The sequence below is a fragment of the Ailuropoda melanoleuca genome, chromosome 15 (genome assembly GCF_002007445.2).
Source record: "Ailuropoda melanoleuca isolate Jingjing chromosome 15, ASM200744v2, whole genome shotgun sequence".
Classification (NCBI taxonomy): Eukaryota; Metazoa; Chordata; class Mammalia; order Carnivora; family Ursidae; genus Ailuropoda; species Ailuropoda melanoleuca.
The window spans coordinates 85,837,845-85,855,050 of NC_048232.1; the positions used below are offsets into that span (position 1 = coordinate 85,837,845).

Genomic DNA, 17,206 nt, shown 5'->3' on the forward strand with positions numbered 1-17,206 from the left:
ACACTCACTCAACAAATATCGACTGACCACCTGACCCACAACAGGCATGTGGTTTCAGCGCGCACTTGCGTTTTGCTTGGCTTTACCTCTCTGAAACATCCAGCGGCTGCTGTTTCTCTTTTTGAAAACCTTCTCTTAAGAGCTGATCCTTTGGAACAAGAACTGGAGAGATGGTGGGGGGGCCACTAATTCCCATGCGTGCCAAAAGCTTCTTGTAAAGGATTCTTCCTGAAGCGATATCCTGAAACTTACTGCAGAGTCTGGATTTTAAAAATTAGAATACACCCATTAGGCGGGCTAAGGTTAAAAGGACCGACCCTACCAAGTGCTGACAAGGATGGGAGTACCCACAGCTCTCCCCCATTGCTGGTGAGGTGCGGAACAGGGTCACCCCTCTGGAAGGCACCCAGACTATATGCCCTGAATATACACTCACCTGGAGGAACCAGCCCTACTACCCCTGGGCATCTACCCAAGATAAATAGAGACGTATGTCTACACAAAGACTTGTGCAATACATACAGCTTTATTTGTAATAGCCAAACACCGGAAACCACCCAAATGTCCACCAGATGAGTCGCTCCCACAAGCTGTGGGGGAATGGAATAGTACCCGGCAACGAAAAGAAACCAGCTGTGCATACAACGAATAACGTGAATGCATCTCAAAATCATTATGCTTGGGGAACAGAGCCTGACAAAAAAGAGAACATCTTGCATGGTTTCTATAAAACCCTAGAAAATGCAGACTTGTCTGCAGTGACAGAATGCAGGTGAGTGGTTGCTAGGGCTGTGGAAGAGATGAATCACAGGAGGGCGCAAGGAAGCGTGGGGCGGGGGGATGAAAATGTTTGCTAGCTTGATCGATAGCTTGTGATGGTTTCATGGATGTATACACATGATGGAGATGTTCAAACCGTGTCATTTAAATATGTACAGTTTAAGGGCGCCTGGGTGGCTCAGTTGGTTAAGCGTCCGACTCTTGATTTCGGCTCAGGTCATGATCTCAGGGTCCTGGGATTGAGCCCCGCGTCAGGCTCTGCGCTCAGTGGGGAGTCTGCTTGGGATTCTCTCTCTCTCCCTTTGCCCCTCCCCCGGCTCCAGCACACACGTGTGTGTGTGTGTGTGTGTGCACGCACACAGGCTCGCTCTAATAAATAAAATCTTTAACAAAAAAAAAAATATGTGCAGTTTATAGGTGGTAAAGAACACTGCAATAAAGATAGAACAAATGTAAAAAGAATTTTTTTTTAAATTGCAAGTTCTGGGATGGAATTGTGGAAGTACCTATACTGGAATTTTGGCATATGCAAATATTTTAGAAAAATGCAGGAACTACTAATATGACAAGAACTACTTTTCCCCCCAACANGTTCTGGGATGGAATTGTGGAAGTACCTATACTGGAATTTTGGCATATGCAAATATTTTAGAAAAATGCAGGCAACTACTAATATGACAAGAACTACTTTTCCCCCCAACGTTTTGTGTTAATACTCTTCTAATCATAAAAGTTGCACACACCCATTGTAGCAAACGTGGTAAAGCCTGGGGATCAAAACAAAATTCCACAAGTTAGGCAACAGAGCACAGTGGCTATGGGTGCAGGCCCTGGAATCGGCCTCCCTGGGTTGGGATATCAGCTCTAGACTTCACAGCCCCATGAGCGAAGGCAGCATCCATGAGGTGTGGTCTGTGGCCCCTTCCAGGACACTGGGGAGGCCCGAACCATTTTCATATGGATACTAGAAGTCATTTGCCTTTTCCGCCCTGTCCCTCTTGCACACAGTGGGCTTTTCAGAGGCCACATGACATGTGACCACTGTGCTCAGGAACGTGTGCTCAGGAAGGCTGTGTTCTCTAACATTTTCTAAGGCTGTGGAAATGTGGCGGGTATAAATGAGGAGCTGGAGTGAGTTTTCAGAGATTTGCTTAGTTTCTTTACAGGCCTTCACTAGCTCGTTACCAGCTTCCTCTGGTTACACCTGCTATGATTTCTGTAACTCCTTATCATCCAATAAGTCATTATTTTGAAACTGCAGTGTTTTCCCTGAGCCTCCCGGGAAACCCAACAAGGAAGTACACATTCATTGTCTGCAATAACATTTTTCAAATGTCCGGTTTTAATTTCTAATCCAGTCATACTGATAGATACACTCCATATAACGAACACTTTTTGTGGTCCCCAGTAATCCTGAAGCCCATTCAAGGACTGAGAACTGCCAACCTGGGGCACCTCACCCTTTCTCTGCTCTAGTTTCCTTGTCGATAAAACGCACCCACCTCAGAGGGTCACTACCAACACTGAGTAAGAGGATCCACAGAAGCTCTTAGAGCTGGGACTGGCCGTATGCACACGGGTTCGACAAGCTGCAGCTGTAATAACCAGACCGCGGTTGTCCTGATGCTGCTTCGCACACCGCCAGGGGCACTTCCAGAAGTGCTGGCCGTTGATCTAGCTGCTTCAGGTAGATCGAGTACTAAGCACCGTGCTGAGTCCTACAGCTACCACTGCGAGCAGACGAAACAGCCCCCACCCCAGGGAGCCATGTGGCCGGGAAAGTGCACGTTCGGAATCGAGGCAACAGGCCATCTAGAAGTCTGGAGGTGAGAGAGAGCTCGGGTTTTCAGGAAATAGAAAGCAGTGCAGTCCATGCTGAGCGAGGGCAGCGGCAGCGGCCAAAGCAAATGTTTCTTGAGCTCAGTGCCGGGTGGAGGGCTCTATGTCCAGGATTTCCTTTGACCCTTACCACACTCTCTTAAGTAACATCTGCATGAGGAAATTGAGGCTCAGAGGGGGTAAGGAACTTGCCCAAGTGCACAGCTAGTTCGGGGCTGAGCTGGGATTTGTAAACCCAAGCAGTCTGGCTGCAGAGCCTGAGCTCTGGGGGGTGCAAGGATCATGAGGGGCTCGGGAAGCCACTCTTAAAAGCATCTGGATGTTTTCCTAACAGCAGTTGGATACTGGGGTGTTTTAAGTAGGGTTTTAACATCATCAGATCTGTAGTTGAGACAGATGAGCCTGGCGGGTCATGGAGAATGGATTAGGGAGGCTTCCATCTCAAATACCCAATCACCTGCATGACCAAGCCAGTAGATTTCATTCATTCATTCATTCCCTCATTCATTCATTCCCTCATTCCTTCATTCCCTCACTCGACACTTAAGTGTTGCTGAGCACGCCCCAGGCACTGTTCTGGCCCAGGTACTGGAGCCTCAGGAGTGAATCCATTCCTCAAACACTACGTTTCCCACACTCCTTGCGTGCTCACTGGCACCTGCTGGGTCCACCTTGCGGGGCCTGCCCTGCGGGGCCCGCTTCCGCCCGCCCCTCTCCCGAGGCCTTGCTTGCTAAGATAACAGCCATGATTAGTGTGAGCGCTCATCCCCCTTGCTTCCTGTGTGCCGCCTGACCCGCCGACTTCCTCCTGACTCCCTGAGCTGCCCGCACCGCAGATTCTGGGTCATCACCCTGACCTTCTCCGCCTCCTTTGCTGTCCGGACCAGCCAGGTCACTGATGAGCTGGTGGTGTTCTGCCAGGTCCTACCCATGCCCTCTCACCTCAGATGGTCTCCTATCGGCTCCCAGATAGATGCTGCTGAATGAAGGCTCAGGCTGTGAGAACTGGTGTCTATGCCCACGTCCTCTGGTAGTCTCCTGCTGGAGTTTTCACTCGACTTGCTTACTCTGTGCTTCCTAACTGGCCAATGACACTGCCTCTGGCTGCCCCCTCTTCCACCCACTTCCATGTCCAGGGTCCCTGAGTCCTGTCCTTCTGTCCAGCTGGTCGCAGAGCGGCCACCCCCCTGCTGTGCCACTGCCACCCCAGTGCCGCCCACCTGTCCCCGTCCTCTCTCCCTGTCACAGTGTTTTCTCCACACTGGGGTCAGAGCAACCTTTATACAACACAGATCTGACACTGTCCCCTGCCCTATCCAAGGCCACCTCACAGGCTCCTTGATCCCTGGGCTGGGCTTCTCCAGTGCCCTGCCAGTTCCCTAGTTGGGTACACAAAGCCATGCTAGCCTGACCCCATCCATACCTCGGCATCATCCCCCTGCTGTTCCCCCCTACATAACTGCCTGCCCCAACGGCCCTACAGGGCTCACAAGTCCCCAGCTGTGCCCCACTCTCTGGGCTATGTCCCACTATTCTATGTCCTGAAATGCCCTTCCCTTTCCCCTTCAGACTCAAGCATCACATGAGAAGCTTCCCGCATTCTGTCCTGGCCAGCTGTAAGCGAGCGCTCCTCCGAGTTCACCCAGAGCTGCGCCCACAGGCCATGCGGGGTTAGTCCGCATCTCTTTCCCCCACACTAGAGCGCCCTGGAAATAAAGGGATTCCCATTAACCGGCTATGCAGGAGGGCAGGTGTGCACTAGGCACTCCCTAATACCACCCACGGAGTGAAAGACTCAGTGAAGGAGTAATGAACTGTCCCCGTGGGTCCCCTCCTCTTGACGGCACACAGAAAAGGCCAAGGTAGCTGAAGCCCCTGCACACCCGCTTGCTGCCCCACCAAGGCCTCCCGAGCTCCCTCTAGAACCTTCTCCCTTGACTTGCTGCTGCCTGTCTCTCCCCCTTCTGTGTTTCCCACACTCCAGCAAGCTGGCCTTTCTGCAAACGTTTGGTAAACACCAAGCCAGGTGCACCTCTCTGCTCAGGAAAGCCTCGGCCTCACCCTCCTCCTGTAAACCCTTCTTCTCCTGCAAAAACCAACCACAGGAAAATGGGCAACAAAACATGAACGTTCACAGAATGGAGACTCAAGTGGCCAACAACTATCGGTAGATTGACTGTGTCACCTGAAATCAATGTAGTGTCATCAAAAGCAACAAATACAAGATTTTTAACATTACAGTCAGAAGGACTGAAAGAGAATTAGAGTAACTTTCTTCCTTGAGATTCAGTGGATTTCCACCTAATCTCCCAGATCACTGTCCCTGGTGGGAAGCATGGACCAAATAGTCCATCAGGTCAAGTTCTGGACGACAAGCTGAGGGGCACAGCAGGACGTTTGGCTGGTGGCAGGGGAAGCAGGATGCAAGCTGTAGGTTCTCAAGGTCACTGCAGAGAGGGAAGAAGGCAGGCTCTGTGCCCCAAGGGCAGCCGTGGGGGGGGGGTGAACAAGACACATGGCAGGAGACCCACAGGGCCTTCAAAGGCACCGTGCTCTTCTTTCTCTTAAGATTCCTGTCCCCTTCCAGCTTTGCTCAGCCCCCATGAGGCAAGTTTTAAGCCAAAGTAAACACAGCCGTAATCCCAGCCTCTTTTCACAGGATGGCTGATGGCAGCCGGGCACCCTGGGAGGTAAAGGGTATCAGGATTAAGATCAGAGGAGTCGCGGAGACCGGGGAGGTAGCTGCCTCTTAGCTATGTGCCTGTGAATAGGGACATAACTTCTTCCAACCTCCGCGTCCTCATCCACGGAAAGGAATAACAGCCACTTTCCGTGGCTGTCGTAAGGACTAAATCACAGAGCGCATGCCAAACTCTCGACCAATGTCCTATGTTAGTAAGGACCCAATAAATAGCAATTATCAATATTCCCTATCAATAATGCAAACACAGGCAGAAAAAGTCTTAGGATTACAAACAGACTTGGTGAAAAACATGACTCGAATTAATTTCGTTACCAAAATACTTACTTCAGTAAATGTTCGATCGTTAAAAACGGGCAGAATATGCGCATGATTTTCTTGAAATTATTTCGACCAATGAGCCCCGTGTCTCCGAGATCATATGACTGCAGCATTTTGTAGAAGGCTTGGAGATTCCTAGTAATCGAGTCCTGAACAATTTCTTCCACCTAACACACAAAACAAACACATTTGCCAAGCGGCACCTCTGTGACGTGGGAGGTAGCATCCTGGGACCGCACAGGAAAGTGTTACTTACAGAGTCCCAAGCCGGGAGGACAGGTGCCGTGGTGTCTGTACGGGAGGACAGTTTTCGTATCTAATTGGGAAAGAGAAAGTGTGTAGGTACGAATCACTCCTCGAGGCAGTAGGAGCTTTGGAGGCAGACAGACACGCACTGTCAGCTTTGCCCCTGCTAGCCAATTAACTCTGAGATCGTGAGCAATTGAGTTTGCCCCCTAATCCCCATCTGGAAATGGGGATCATAATATTTAGCTTGCACTTATTTAAAAAAAAAAAAGTACAATAAACATGAAAAAAATCTATCACCTAGCTTAAAGAAATGCAAAATAAAAGAATAATGAGGTGGCATTGTTGCCTTTCAGAATGGTAAAAATTAAAAAAGGAAGCCAATTGCCGGTGTCGCCAAGGGATAACATTAGTCAATTTGATAATCTCCACACTCTGGGGCCACAGTGACCGCCTCTGGGAAGTGGCAAGGGAACAGAGCTGGAAGAAAAACTTACTTTTCACCATGTTCCCTTTTGCGCCTTTTGCATTTTATACTTTACACATATATTCCTCTTTTAAAATAATTAAAATAATTTCAAGAATAAAATGTATATTCTTTGACCCAATCATTTCATTTTTAGAAATCTGTACAAAAGGAATAATCATAGAATGGTGCAAAAAAGCAGGCACTACAATATCCATTGCAGCAAGATTTATAAAAGGGGGGAAAAAGAACATGTAGATTACAGGCTCAGAAAGCCTAACGGTAGGTAACAATCCCGCCATGTTAGAACTAGTGGGGATTTTCATTTTCTTCTATTTGCGTAACTGTGTTTTCTAATTTTTCTCCTTCATTCCTACATGTTCATTCATTCACTCACCACACTGTTTTGTGAATGGGCCTGGCAGTGGGCTAGCCCACGCAGGTAGTGAAAACTGAATGGCCTCTGTCTTCGTGGAACCATGACCACATAATGACCAAGTTGTGACACTGTGACCGGCAGGTGTGTGAGGTCAGGGGCTGCCAGACAGGCTTCAGCAGAGGCATCACGGAGGGTTCCTGGGAGGACAGCAGGTGCGCAGAGACCGGCCAAGGAGGGCAAAGGGAATCCTGGCAGGAGTCGCAGAGCACCCAGGATGCAGGAGGGACCTGGGGACACCTGAGGACCCGAGCCAGTGTGGCCCATGAGGATTCCAGGAGGCAGTCAGCAGGGCTGGACTACATGGACACCTTGCCAGCCAGGTTAGGAAGTCCTGCTTTCTCTTCGAGCCCCGACAGCCACCTGAGGCTTTTAAGCATGGCGGCTGACAGGATGAGGTTTACATCAAGCAAGGATCGTGCCACTTGTCACGTGGAGAGCAGATCGTTTACATGTCCATATTTCGTTTTTAAAGAAAAAAAGATGGCTGTGTGCAAGGTTGCTGTGATGGCCAGAGGCCACAATTCTCAAGAGCTAACACAACAGAGTTCAGGAAAAGCTACAATTACTCTTTTCTGTGTGTGAGGGCCCTGGGCCTTACTTTTGAACTAGGGTTTAAGAAAGACCAAATGACATTGGTTTAGGATGTGGTCACCACCTTGCTCAAGGTGGGTGCTCAGGAAATCATAATATTAGTGAAAAGCTAATTTGCACCTGCTAAAGGAACTCTATAATAAACATTTCAAAAAGAATTCTGTTCGTGCCTATCGCATGCATTACCTGACACTAATCTAATTTTTTAAAGTTCTTAAAATGTTTAAGTGCTAATCGCTATTAAAGTTATAAAAGCATTTCTAATAAGAAAACTCTGTTGGGGCGCCTGGGTGGCTCAGTTGTTAAGTGTCTGCCTTCGGCTCAGGGCGTGATCCCAGGGTCCTGGGATCGAGTANTTCGTGCCTATCGCATGCATTACCTGACACTAATCTAATTTTTTAAAGTTCTTAAAATGTTTAAGTGCTAATTGCTATTAAAGTTATAAAAGCATTTCTAATAAGAAAACTCTGTTGGGGCGCCTGGGTGGCTCAGTTGTTAAGCGTCTGCCTTCGGCTCAGGACGTGATCCCAGGGTCCTGGGATCGAGTCCCATATCAGGCTCCTCTGCTGGGAGCCTGCTTCTTCTTCTCCCACTCCTCCTGCCTGTGTTCCCTCTCTCACTGGCTGTCTCTCTGTCAAATAAATAAATCTTCTTTAAAAAATAAAAAATAAAAAAACTCTGTCAACTTTTCAAAAAGCAAGTACGGATCACCAGAGGCAATAAACAGTTATTTTTTAAAATGGGAAACTAACATAAAAACTCTAAAAATATTAATGAGAACCAGACGAGTAATTCACAAACATGCCCTTGCAAGACATGGTTGCAGGAGGGGCACCGGCTCGCTGTGAAAAGAAGGTACATCCTGCACACACAGGTGCTCTCATCCCCAGGAGGGGTTTCCAGAAATGTCAAATATCACCCTTCAATAGGATTTAGACACTGAGAGTTAAAATCAACTCAAACACTGAACTCTTACTTAAAATTAGAGGCACCTGGGTGGCTCAGTCACTAAGCATCTGGCTCTTGATTTTGGCTCTTGATTTTGGGGTAATGAGATTGAGCCCTGCATCAGGCTCCACGCTCAGTGCAGAGTCTGCTTGAGATTCTCTCTCCCTCTCCCTTTGCCCCTCCCCCACCGTGCACGCATGCCCGTGCTCTCTAATTAATAAATCTTTTTTTAAAAAATGAAAATTAACCCAGCTGAGAAACGTGAAGTTCTTTATTTAAGACTATTTCACCTACCACCTATGATTTCACTAAGAATACTTAAGTTTCCTGCCATCTACAGAAAATCCAACATGGAGTTGTCATAAAACTCACCTTAGGGTTTTCTTCAAGCAGTTCAATAAATGTGTAGACATTGACCCATCCAGTGTCCCCAGGGTCAAGCGTTTGCATTAGTTCTTTGAATTCTGAATCACTGATTTTTACAACCATGCAATTTAGGATACGTAGCAATTCTTCCCCCGTTATCTGTCCATCAGAATTCTGAGCAGAGAGTGTATATAAGGGAAGTTTTTTAAAAAAGGGAAAAAGGAAGGGAAAGCATTATATATACTAAGCATCACTGAATAAAGAGTGAGCTCTGCCAAACAGAATTATGCTGAAGCAAGAATCCCTCAGGTGCTGGTCACTAGATAACACTATGAGCCAAGAGCAGTGTGTTGGGTGGGCGCAGGGGGGAAGCTGGAACTCTCCAGGGGCTATTCCCACAATGTTGTCTACGAGGATGTGGGCAGGAGATGGCCCCCAGTGAGGGAAGAGGCCGATCTGCGGGCGCAGGCTGACCGCTGCCTCGGGACAGGCTAAGTTCTGGCTGTCACAACTCCTCCCGCCCCATCCCCACCTGAGGGCCGTGTGGCAGAGGGCAGTGGGCACACAACTTCCCGGCAATTCAATTACAACTTGCCAATTTACTAAAAATATTAATTATGCTTATTTTTACTCCCACCAACCTCATCAATTACATAAATGGACAATTACTTAGCAAGAAAAATTTCAGCTACGCTGCATAAAGAAAATGTATTATAAGCAAAATACTGTGAGGCAAAATCTTCCCCCAGAATAAAAAATTACCAATAAGCAAATTAAATATCAAAATGAAAAGATACTGTTTACTGGAAAAACGGGGGAAATAAAGAATCCTTACCTCTCTCACAGAGAGACACTGTGACTATTAATGTGATAAAGGGGATAAGTCATAGAGTGGCGTATAAATGTCAGCCGTTTCTCTGGGGTCCAAAATCAGAAAAGGATATAAAATTGTCTTAGGGAAAATTAAAGAATTTAGAGGATATATGCCTGCTTGCTTTTTGGTTTGGGAGTGATCATCAAATTTTTAATGTCCAAGTAGGAAAATTATGATTCTTAATAAATTTACAGCATTGCACAACCTTCACCACTATCTGCTTCCAGAACTTTCCATCATCTCAAAAAAAACCTTGTGTCCATTTCCCTAACCTAAGGTAACTTGTCAGTTTGCTGTCTCTCTGTATTCGCTTTGCCCTAGGTACTTCAGGTAAACAGAAGCATACACTCTATGCATCAGTACGTATTTTGCATCTGGCTTCCATCGCTTAGCATAACATTTTTGAGGTTTATCCAGGGTGTATCACAGATCAGGATTTTGTTCTTTTTTATCCTTGTTATTATTCCACTGTATGGAAATGCCACACTTTGTTTATCTTATCACAAGTGGGTAAACATTTGGATCGTTTCCAGTTCGGAGACTATGAATCGCGTTGATATGAACATTTGCACACAAGCCTTCGTGGGGACATACGTTTTTACTTCTCCTGGGCAGCTACCTACGAGAGGACTTGCTGGGTCACATGGTACAGTTCTGTTTACATTTCAAAGAAATGACCATGTTGTCTCAATGGCAGCTGAACCACTTTACATTTCCAGCAGCACCAGAGTGTTCGAGCGTTCCATCTCCACATCCTTGTCCACACTTATTACTGAGTATGTGGGTTGATTATTGTCATCCCAGGGCTGGGAAGTGGTGTCTCAGCGTGCTTCTGATTTGCATTTCTCTGATGTCTCGTGATGCTGACCATCTTTCCATGTGCTCGTTGGCCATTCGTATGTCTTCTTTGATGAAATGTCTATTCAAATATTTTGCCCATTTTTGACACTCTGTTATCCTCTTTCTGAGTTCCAAGAGTTCTTATATAGTCAACATGCAAGTCCTTTACTGAATCTATCATTGGCATATATTTTCTTCCAGAACATGGCTTATCTGTTGAAGCACAAATTTTTAATTTTGAGAAGTCCAATATATGGGGCTTTTTTCTCTTTATGGATCATGCTTTTAGCGTCCTATCTAAGAAATCCTTGCCTAAAACACGTCACAGAGACTTATGCCTATGCCTTTTTCTAAGAGTTCTGCCATACAGCGTGTGGCCCGTTTTAGTTAATTTTTGTGTATGGGGTAAGGTAGTTCATCTTTTTGCAAATGAATATCCAACTGTCTCACCACCATTTGTTGAAGAGATGATCCTTTCCCCCAGTGACCTTGTAAAAGATGAACTGACCATAAATGAAAGAGCTTGTTTCTGGACCCTCAGTCCTGCTCCATCAATCAGTATGTCTATCCTCATGCCAGTGCCACACTGTCCTGATACCATAGCTCTGTACTAAGATTCAAAATCTGGACGCTTAAGGGCTCTAACTTCATTCTTCTTTTCTAAGATTGGTTTTGGCTCTCCAGCAACCTTTGCATTTCCATATGAATTTTAAGATCAATTTTTTATTTTCTGCAAATAAAGCCAGTTGGCATTTTAATGGGGTTTGCAGCACTGAATCTGTAGATCAATTCGGAGAGAATTGCCATTTAATAATATCAAGTCCTTCAATCCATGAATACGGAATGTCTCTTTATGTATTTACATTCTATTTCTTTTAACAGTGTTTTGTAATTTTCAGTGTACAAGTCTGGCAATTTTGTTAAATTTATTACTAGGTATTTTAGTCTTTTTGATGCTATTGTGAATGGAATTGTTTTCTGAAGTTCATTTTCAGATTGTTCGTTGCCAGTTTATAGAAACGTAACTGATTTTTGTATATTGATCTTATATCTTGCAACCTTGATGAACTCATTTATTATCTGTAGAAGTCTGTGTGTGTATATCGTGTTGTCTGTGAATAAAGACAGTTTACTTCTTCCTTTCCAATCTGGATGCCTTTTGTTTCTTTTCTTTCAGGATTGCACTGTCTAGAACTTCAGTACAAGGTTGTATGGAAGCAGGAAAAGCTGACATTGTTTTTCATGATCTTGGGGGAAAGTATTCAGTCTCTTACCATCAACTATGGTTAGCTGTTAGCTGTGGGTTCACTGGAGACTCCCTTTATCGGTTTAAGGAATTTCCCTGCTATTTCTGGTTTGCTGAAAGTTGCTATCATGAAACAGTGTTGGATTTTTAAAATACTTTTTCTGCATCTATCCAGATGATCGCGTGGTTCTGTCCTTAATTCTATTAATATGTATACTACATTAATTGATTTTTTGGAAGTCAAACCAAACCTGCAATCCTGGGATCAATCCCACATGGTCACAGCATTTAATCTTTTTTGTTGGTTGCTGAATTTGGTTCACTAATATTTTACTGAGAATTTTGCAACAGTATTCATGAAGGATATTGGTCTTTGGTTTTCTTTTCTTGTGGTCCCCGTTGTCCGGCTTTAGTATTAGGGTAATATTGGCCTCAGAGAATGAGTTGGGAAGCATTCCTTCCTCCTACATTTTCTGAAAGTTTGTGAAGGATCGTCATTACTTCTGTAAGCGATCTTTGTTGTCTTCAATGTAGAGAATTTGCGTATTTTTTATTAGGTATGTTTCTAGGCATTTGATTTTTTTAAAGATATTGTAAGAAATGATATTTAAAAAATTCTTTTTCTAATTGCTTCTTGTGGCTTACAGAAATAACACTGATCTTTGAATACTGATCTTGCATCCAACGACCTTCTAAATTCTATTATTCATTCTAATATTTTCTGAAAGATTATTCTGGACTTTCTATTTAGAAAATCATGTGAGCTACAAATAATAACACTAAGAATAAAAGTGGGTGAACAGGCAGGGTGCAAACTGTTTCTGGGTGATAGAAAGGGAGCCACACCAGGTTTAAATGTAAGTGATGGAGGCGACTGGGTCCACTCAGAGGGAAGGGGGCAACATGGAGAGGGTCACATACAGCTACTTGGGATGCATGAGTTGGAGTGGATCTAAAGCAGTCTTTCCTCTAATAATTCTACATCCTTCTCTACAGCAGGATAGGGACCTGCTTCCTACCGTTGTCCTCTGCAGCCAGGCAAAATGCCCTCTCCTGCCTCCTGCTGGCTCTCTCCCTCTGCTCTCCTCCTTCCAGGTCCCAGAATGTGCCCAAGACCAAGGCCCGTGGGGTGGGGGGGGCGGTTGGGAGTCCCATTTGGCAACCACGCACTCGGCAACTCTAAGGTATCTGATGGTCACTGCTATTAGGTGACACTCCGGAGTGTGAGCTCATCTTGGCAGGGCCTTTGCATTACTCATCTATGTGTTCCGTGTAAGTGCCCACGGCCAGGCCCAGTGTGGGGCAGGCACTCCATTCCTCACCTACACGAGGTGTTTGCTGATCAGTTCTGTTTGCGGAACAGTACATCAGTGACTGTTAAATAGTCCAATATTTGACGTGGTTAGCATGATTATGGTCCTCCATTAAGGGAGATGAGATTTCACTATTTTTAATTAAATTACTTCAATATACCACACTAGGTGCTGAGGTGGGTAAACACACAAAAGCCTTCATTTCTCTCTAAGAGGAGGCCCAGCCAGCACACCCCCAGGCAGCTCTGTGCAGGGGCCCAGCCAGCACACCCCCAGGCAGCTCTGTGCAGGGCAGCAGGGGGGCTCTCCGGGGCAGCTGCTTTGTGTCCTGGTTCCACCACTCGCTAGCTGGGAGCCTCAGGCCGGTTGCTTACTACTGATTCTCCCTTTTCTCAGCAAATAAGGGCAAAATGAAAGGACCAAATGGAGATAATCACACTGTCTACCTCACAGAGGTGCTGAGAGGCTGAAGTGAGTGAAGATAAGTAAATCACTTAAGACAGAACCTGGCACATCGTAAGCACATGATATAATTGTTCATTCAGTAGAAGAGAACAAGTCATATAGGACTAAAGATTAACGAGAACAGGTGGGCTAGCTAAAATGCCCCCCACCCCGGCAGAAAAGAGAACCCCAAACCTCTGAGTCTACACTATGCTCGGACACCCTAAGCAATGGCATTCTAGATCGACAGAGCCGAGGAGCCTCGAGTATAGAGCAACCACTGAACTTTGAGGTCCACCTCCGGGCCACGAGGGCTCCTCCCCAGAACGCTGCCCTGTAGGCGTGCTGCATGAAGGCTGGCGCTGAGGCCAACTACGTCTTCTGTTATACACAGTCATACTTGAGTCGGAGGCAAAGCAAGTCACTGGACTCCTTCAGACTTACTGGATTCAGTTACTGAATATTCTTAGTAAATAACAAACGTGGGAAATGTTGCCCGTTTCAAAAGTATCCAAATGCTGCTTTCTAAAATAAACATTACATTGGGACAGGAGCTAATATTTCAAGCAAGTTACAAATTCATGAATTAGCCTCCTCTCTGCAGTATAATTAAACCAGCAAATAGGCTCTTTGGAACTAAGAAAACATTCCTGGGAGGGGCTACACATTGTTATGAACCCACACACTCTAGGCCGGGGTGGGGAAGGGTCAACAGGTTGAGATTACTCGTTAAACAGTGAACGATGGGCAGTCACTGCATCCTTAATGACCTTGCCATGCTCTGTTCTCACCCCTGGTGTCCCCCTCTCTGTGGTATGGCACATTTTATGTCCTCTGATCCCCCCAAACACACCCAACTCCTGAGGTTGGGCCTTATCGTCCTAAGCACTCAGAATAATTCCTAGCATTTAATAGGAGCTCAAAACATGTCTGTTGGCTGGATAAATGAATAAACATACAGTTTTTATTGGCCTAATTCTGAGTGTTCGCATTCTGAGAAACAATGAGGTCTTCGCCAGAGAAGGGTTTCAAAATCTTACGGTGTCGGCGATCAGTAGTGCTTTCTTCAACGATGCATAGTGATCCTCATGTCTAGATAACTTTGTGATAATGTTTTCCTTGCGAGATTGATTTCTAGAGCTGATGCTACAAGAGGATGAAGAGAAAAACAGGAATAAGGTTATGTCCTTGTACTTTGTTCTTTCTTAATGAAAAAAAAAAGCACCTGACAATTATCCCACTATCGTAACGCTTTATTTGTGGACGGCTCTTCCTCCTGAAAGTGTAACGGGCTTGTGCGGGCCCACCTGCTGCTCGGGTGGCGTGGTGCCTGGCAGGGGAGAGGGTGTGGAGGCCATTAGCCTTACTGTGCCATCACTCTCCTCTTCCCATGCCGGCTAATGTGGCCAGCCATCTTGCCAGTCCGTGCCTTTGGTCTCAACGAGACCAGGAAAGGGGCGCATGGGTGGCTCAGTTGGTTAGGCATCTGACTCTTGATTTCAGCTCAAGTCATGATCTCAGGGTCATGAGATTGAGCCCTGCAGGCAGCCTGCTTGGGTTTCTCTCTCTCTCTCTCCCTCTGCCTCTCCCCTCCCCACTCGCTAGCGCTCTTTCTCTCTCTCTAAAAAGAGAGAGAGGCCAGGAAAGAGAGCACATCACTTCCCCGTGTGCATGGGCAGCGTGTGGAGGCACACTCACCCACACGATCACTGAGGGCACACGCTTCCTGTATTAAAGTAGTGGGAATGTCAACCCTCACAACCTCCCCCTCTCTGTTGACAACGGCCACGGCCACGTATGTGATCGGACCCCTCCCCTTTTCTTGCTTCTTCCATCCATCCCCTGAGCGCAGGGCCATCAGCCTGCATGTGTGCTCCTGAAGGCCTATGACCACCCACTCTGGAGATCAAAGCCAACTTCACCCTGATCAGAAGGGGGCCGCAGGATCCCGTAATACCAATCTACAGACACCCTGGTCGGCCTCTGCTTTTTAGTGTCAGTGAGACAGGAGGACATTTCCCACCAAATAAAGAAGGACAGTGAATCAGCTGAACAATCCTCACCTTTGTTTGGGAGATTTTATTGCTGCATCCACATGGTCATCTTAGCTTTTCCAGTTGTACAAAAACATATAAACACACACACCTACTACCATTTCTAAGAAACATATAAAGTAGCAGAATTCCGGAGTCTGAGTTGCTCATGTGACTCACTGGAGCCCGGTTTTTCTACAGATCACTGATGCAGGAAGGAATGGAAACTTCTGCAGTAATTATTACCTTCTCTAGTACCACTGACGTTGGGGCCCAGTAGTTCTTTGGGGGGTATGTGTGTGGGGGGTACTGTCTCATGCACCGTGGGACGTTTAGTGGCATCCCTGGCCTCTACCCACTAGATATCAGTAGCACCCCCATCCCAGCTGTGGCAACCAAAAATGTCTGGTGAAATTGCTAAAGGTCTCCTGGGGGCGGGGGGGGGGGGCGGGATTGCCCCCTGCTGAGAATCACTGTTTTAAAGTAAATAAAACTCACATTTTAAATCTTTCCTATCTTTCAAATAAGAAAATCATTTAAAAAAAAAAACAAGTAACTTCACTTAAGAAATAAACTCAGAGAGTTGCATCCCAGGAACGGAGTGGGGGGTGGAGGGGGCGGGGAGGGAGCTCTAAATACCTAGAAGGCTGGTAACCAGGGCAGTTCATCAAATATTCATAAATCCCTGAGACAGGAATAGGACCTAGTGAAATGGGAATTAACTCTGTGGTATATTTTACTTTACCATAGAGCACAGCGCTTTCGATGAACGTGCTGAGATTACAAAGCCTGTATTTTTCTTTAAGATTTATATAGGGTGATCAATGCAGGGTACACACCAACATAAACAAAATACTTCTTAGAGCAAAAGACTAAATTCTAAAATGTCATGTTATTAAGTACTTTTTTACATTTTGGGCCCCATCGCAGTTTATGTGATAATGTAAATCTGAGGTTATAATAGACATTAGAATGAAAATAGAAATAATGGCACTCAAGGCAAATAATCCCCGCTGACCCACGGTATCTGTACCACGCAGAGAGAGGTCGGGAAACACGTGAACGTGGATTGCTTCTTTCTATGGGACGCTTAACCAAACATGCTTATACACAACTTTACACTTAAAGCTCAGTGTAACGTTAGCAGTTTTGATGTGCGTACCTAGAACATTCGAGCTCTATTTCTGCCTCCACTCATTAAGCAGATCTAGTTAAGACCCTTATAGTCTTTTTTTCACCTAGAAACTTAAAATAATAATTATGCCCACCTTAAAGTTGAAGGTCATTTCAAATAAGAATACTGTATGGGGAATAACTGATAAACTGCAAATCATTATGTAATGTTCATAAGTATCCAATGAAGACGAATTTGTCATTCAAAAAAACGAAGAAAAAGTTATTCAGATATTCTCTAACATTTTATAGATTCTGATACGTGTAACTAAAATTTAGTTCTTTTATTATTATTATTTATTATTATTATTTTTTACATACCTATTTCTTTTTGTCAGGGGAACTGTATTGTTGACTTCCAACCACTGGGACTCATAAAGTGATGTTAGAAATTGTTTCCAATTGATTTTGGTGGTGGTTTTAAGTCCTAATCTGGATTTAAAAAATAAAAATATTATTTTAAACATTTCTTCTATAATGCTGCATGGATCAGATGTTTAATATTGAGTTGAAATTGGCAGCAATGAATTTATATGAAGTTTCAAATCTAAGGTAAACAAAATAATTTAGTAAAATTGTACTACGA

The 17,206-nt window shown here is 45.3% G+C and overlaps 1 protein-coding gene across 1 annotated transcript in view; it reads right to left on the bottom strand.

Moving 5' to 3' along the window:
* The window catches only part of EFCAB6 (EF-hand calcium binding domain 6), a 249,820-nt gene that overhangs the window by 115,698 nt on the left and 116,916 nt on the right, over positions 1-17,206 (bottom strand). Inside the window, exons 12-17 of the mRNA XM_034644165.1 lie at positions 16,942-17,052; positions 14,455-14,560; positions 8,704-8,871; positions 5,898-5,957; positions 5,648-5,808; positions 87-260 (exon numbers count right to left, since the gene is read on the bottom strand). Coding sequence (XP_034500056.1) covers positions 87-260; positions 5,648-5,808; positions 5,898-5,957; positions 8,704-8,871; positions 14,455-14,560; positions 16,942-17,052 — 780 coding nt within the window. The remainder of the gene's footprint in view (positions 1-86; positions 261-5,647; positions 5,809-5,897; positions 5,958-8,703; positions 8,872-14,454; positions 14,561-16,941; positions 17,053-17,206) is intronic.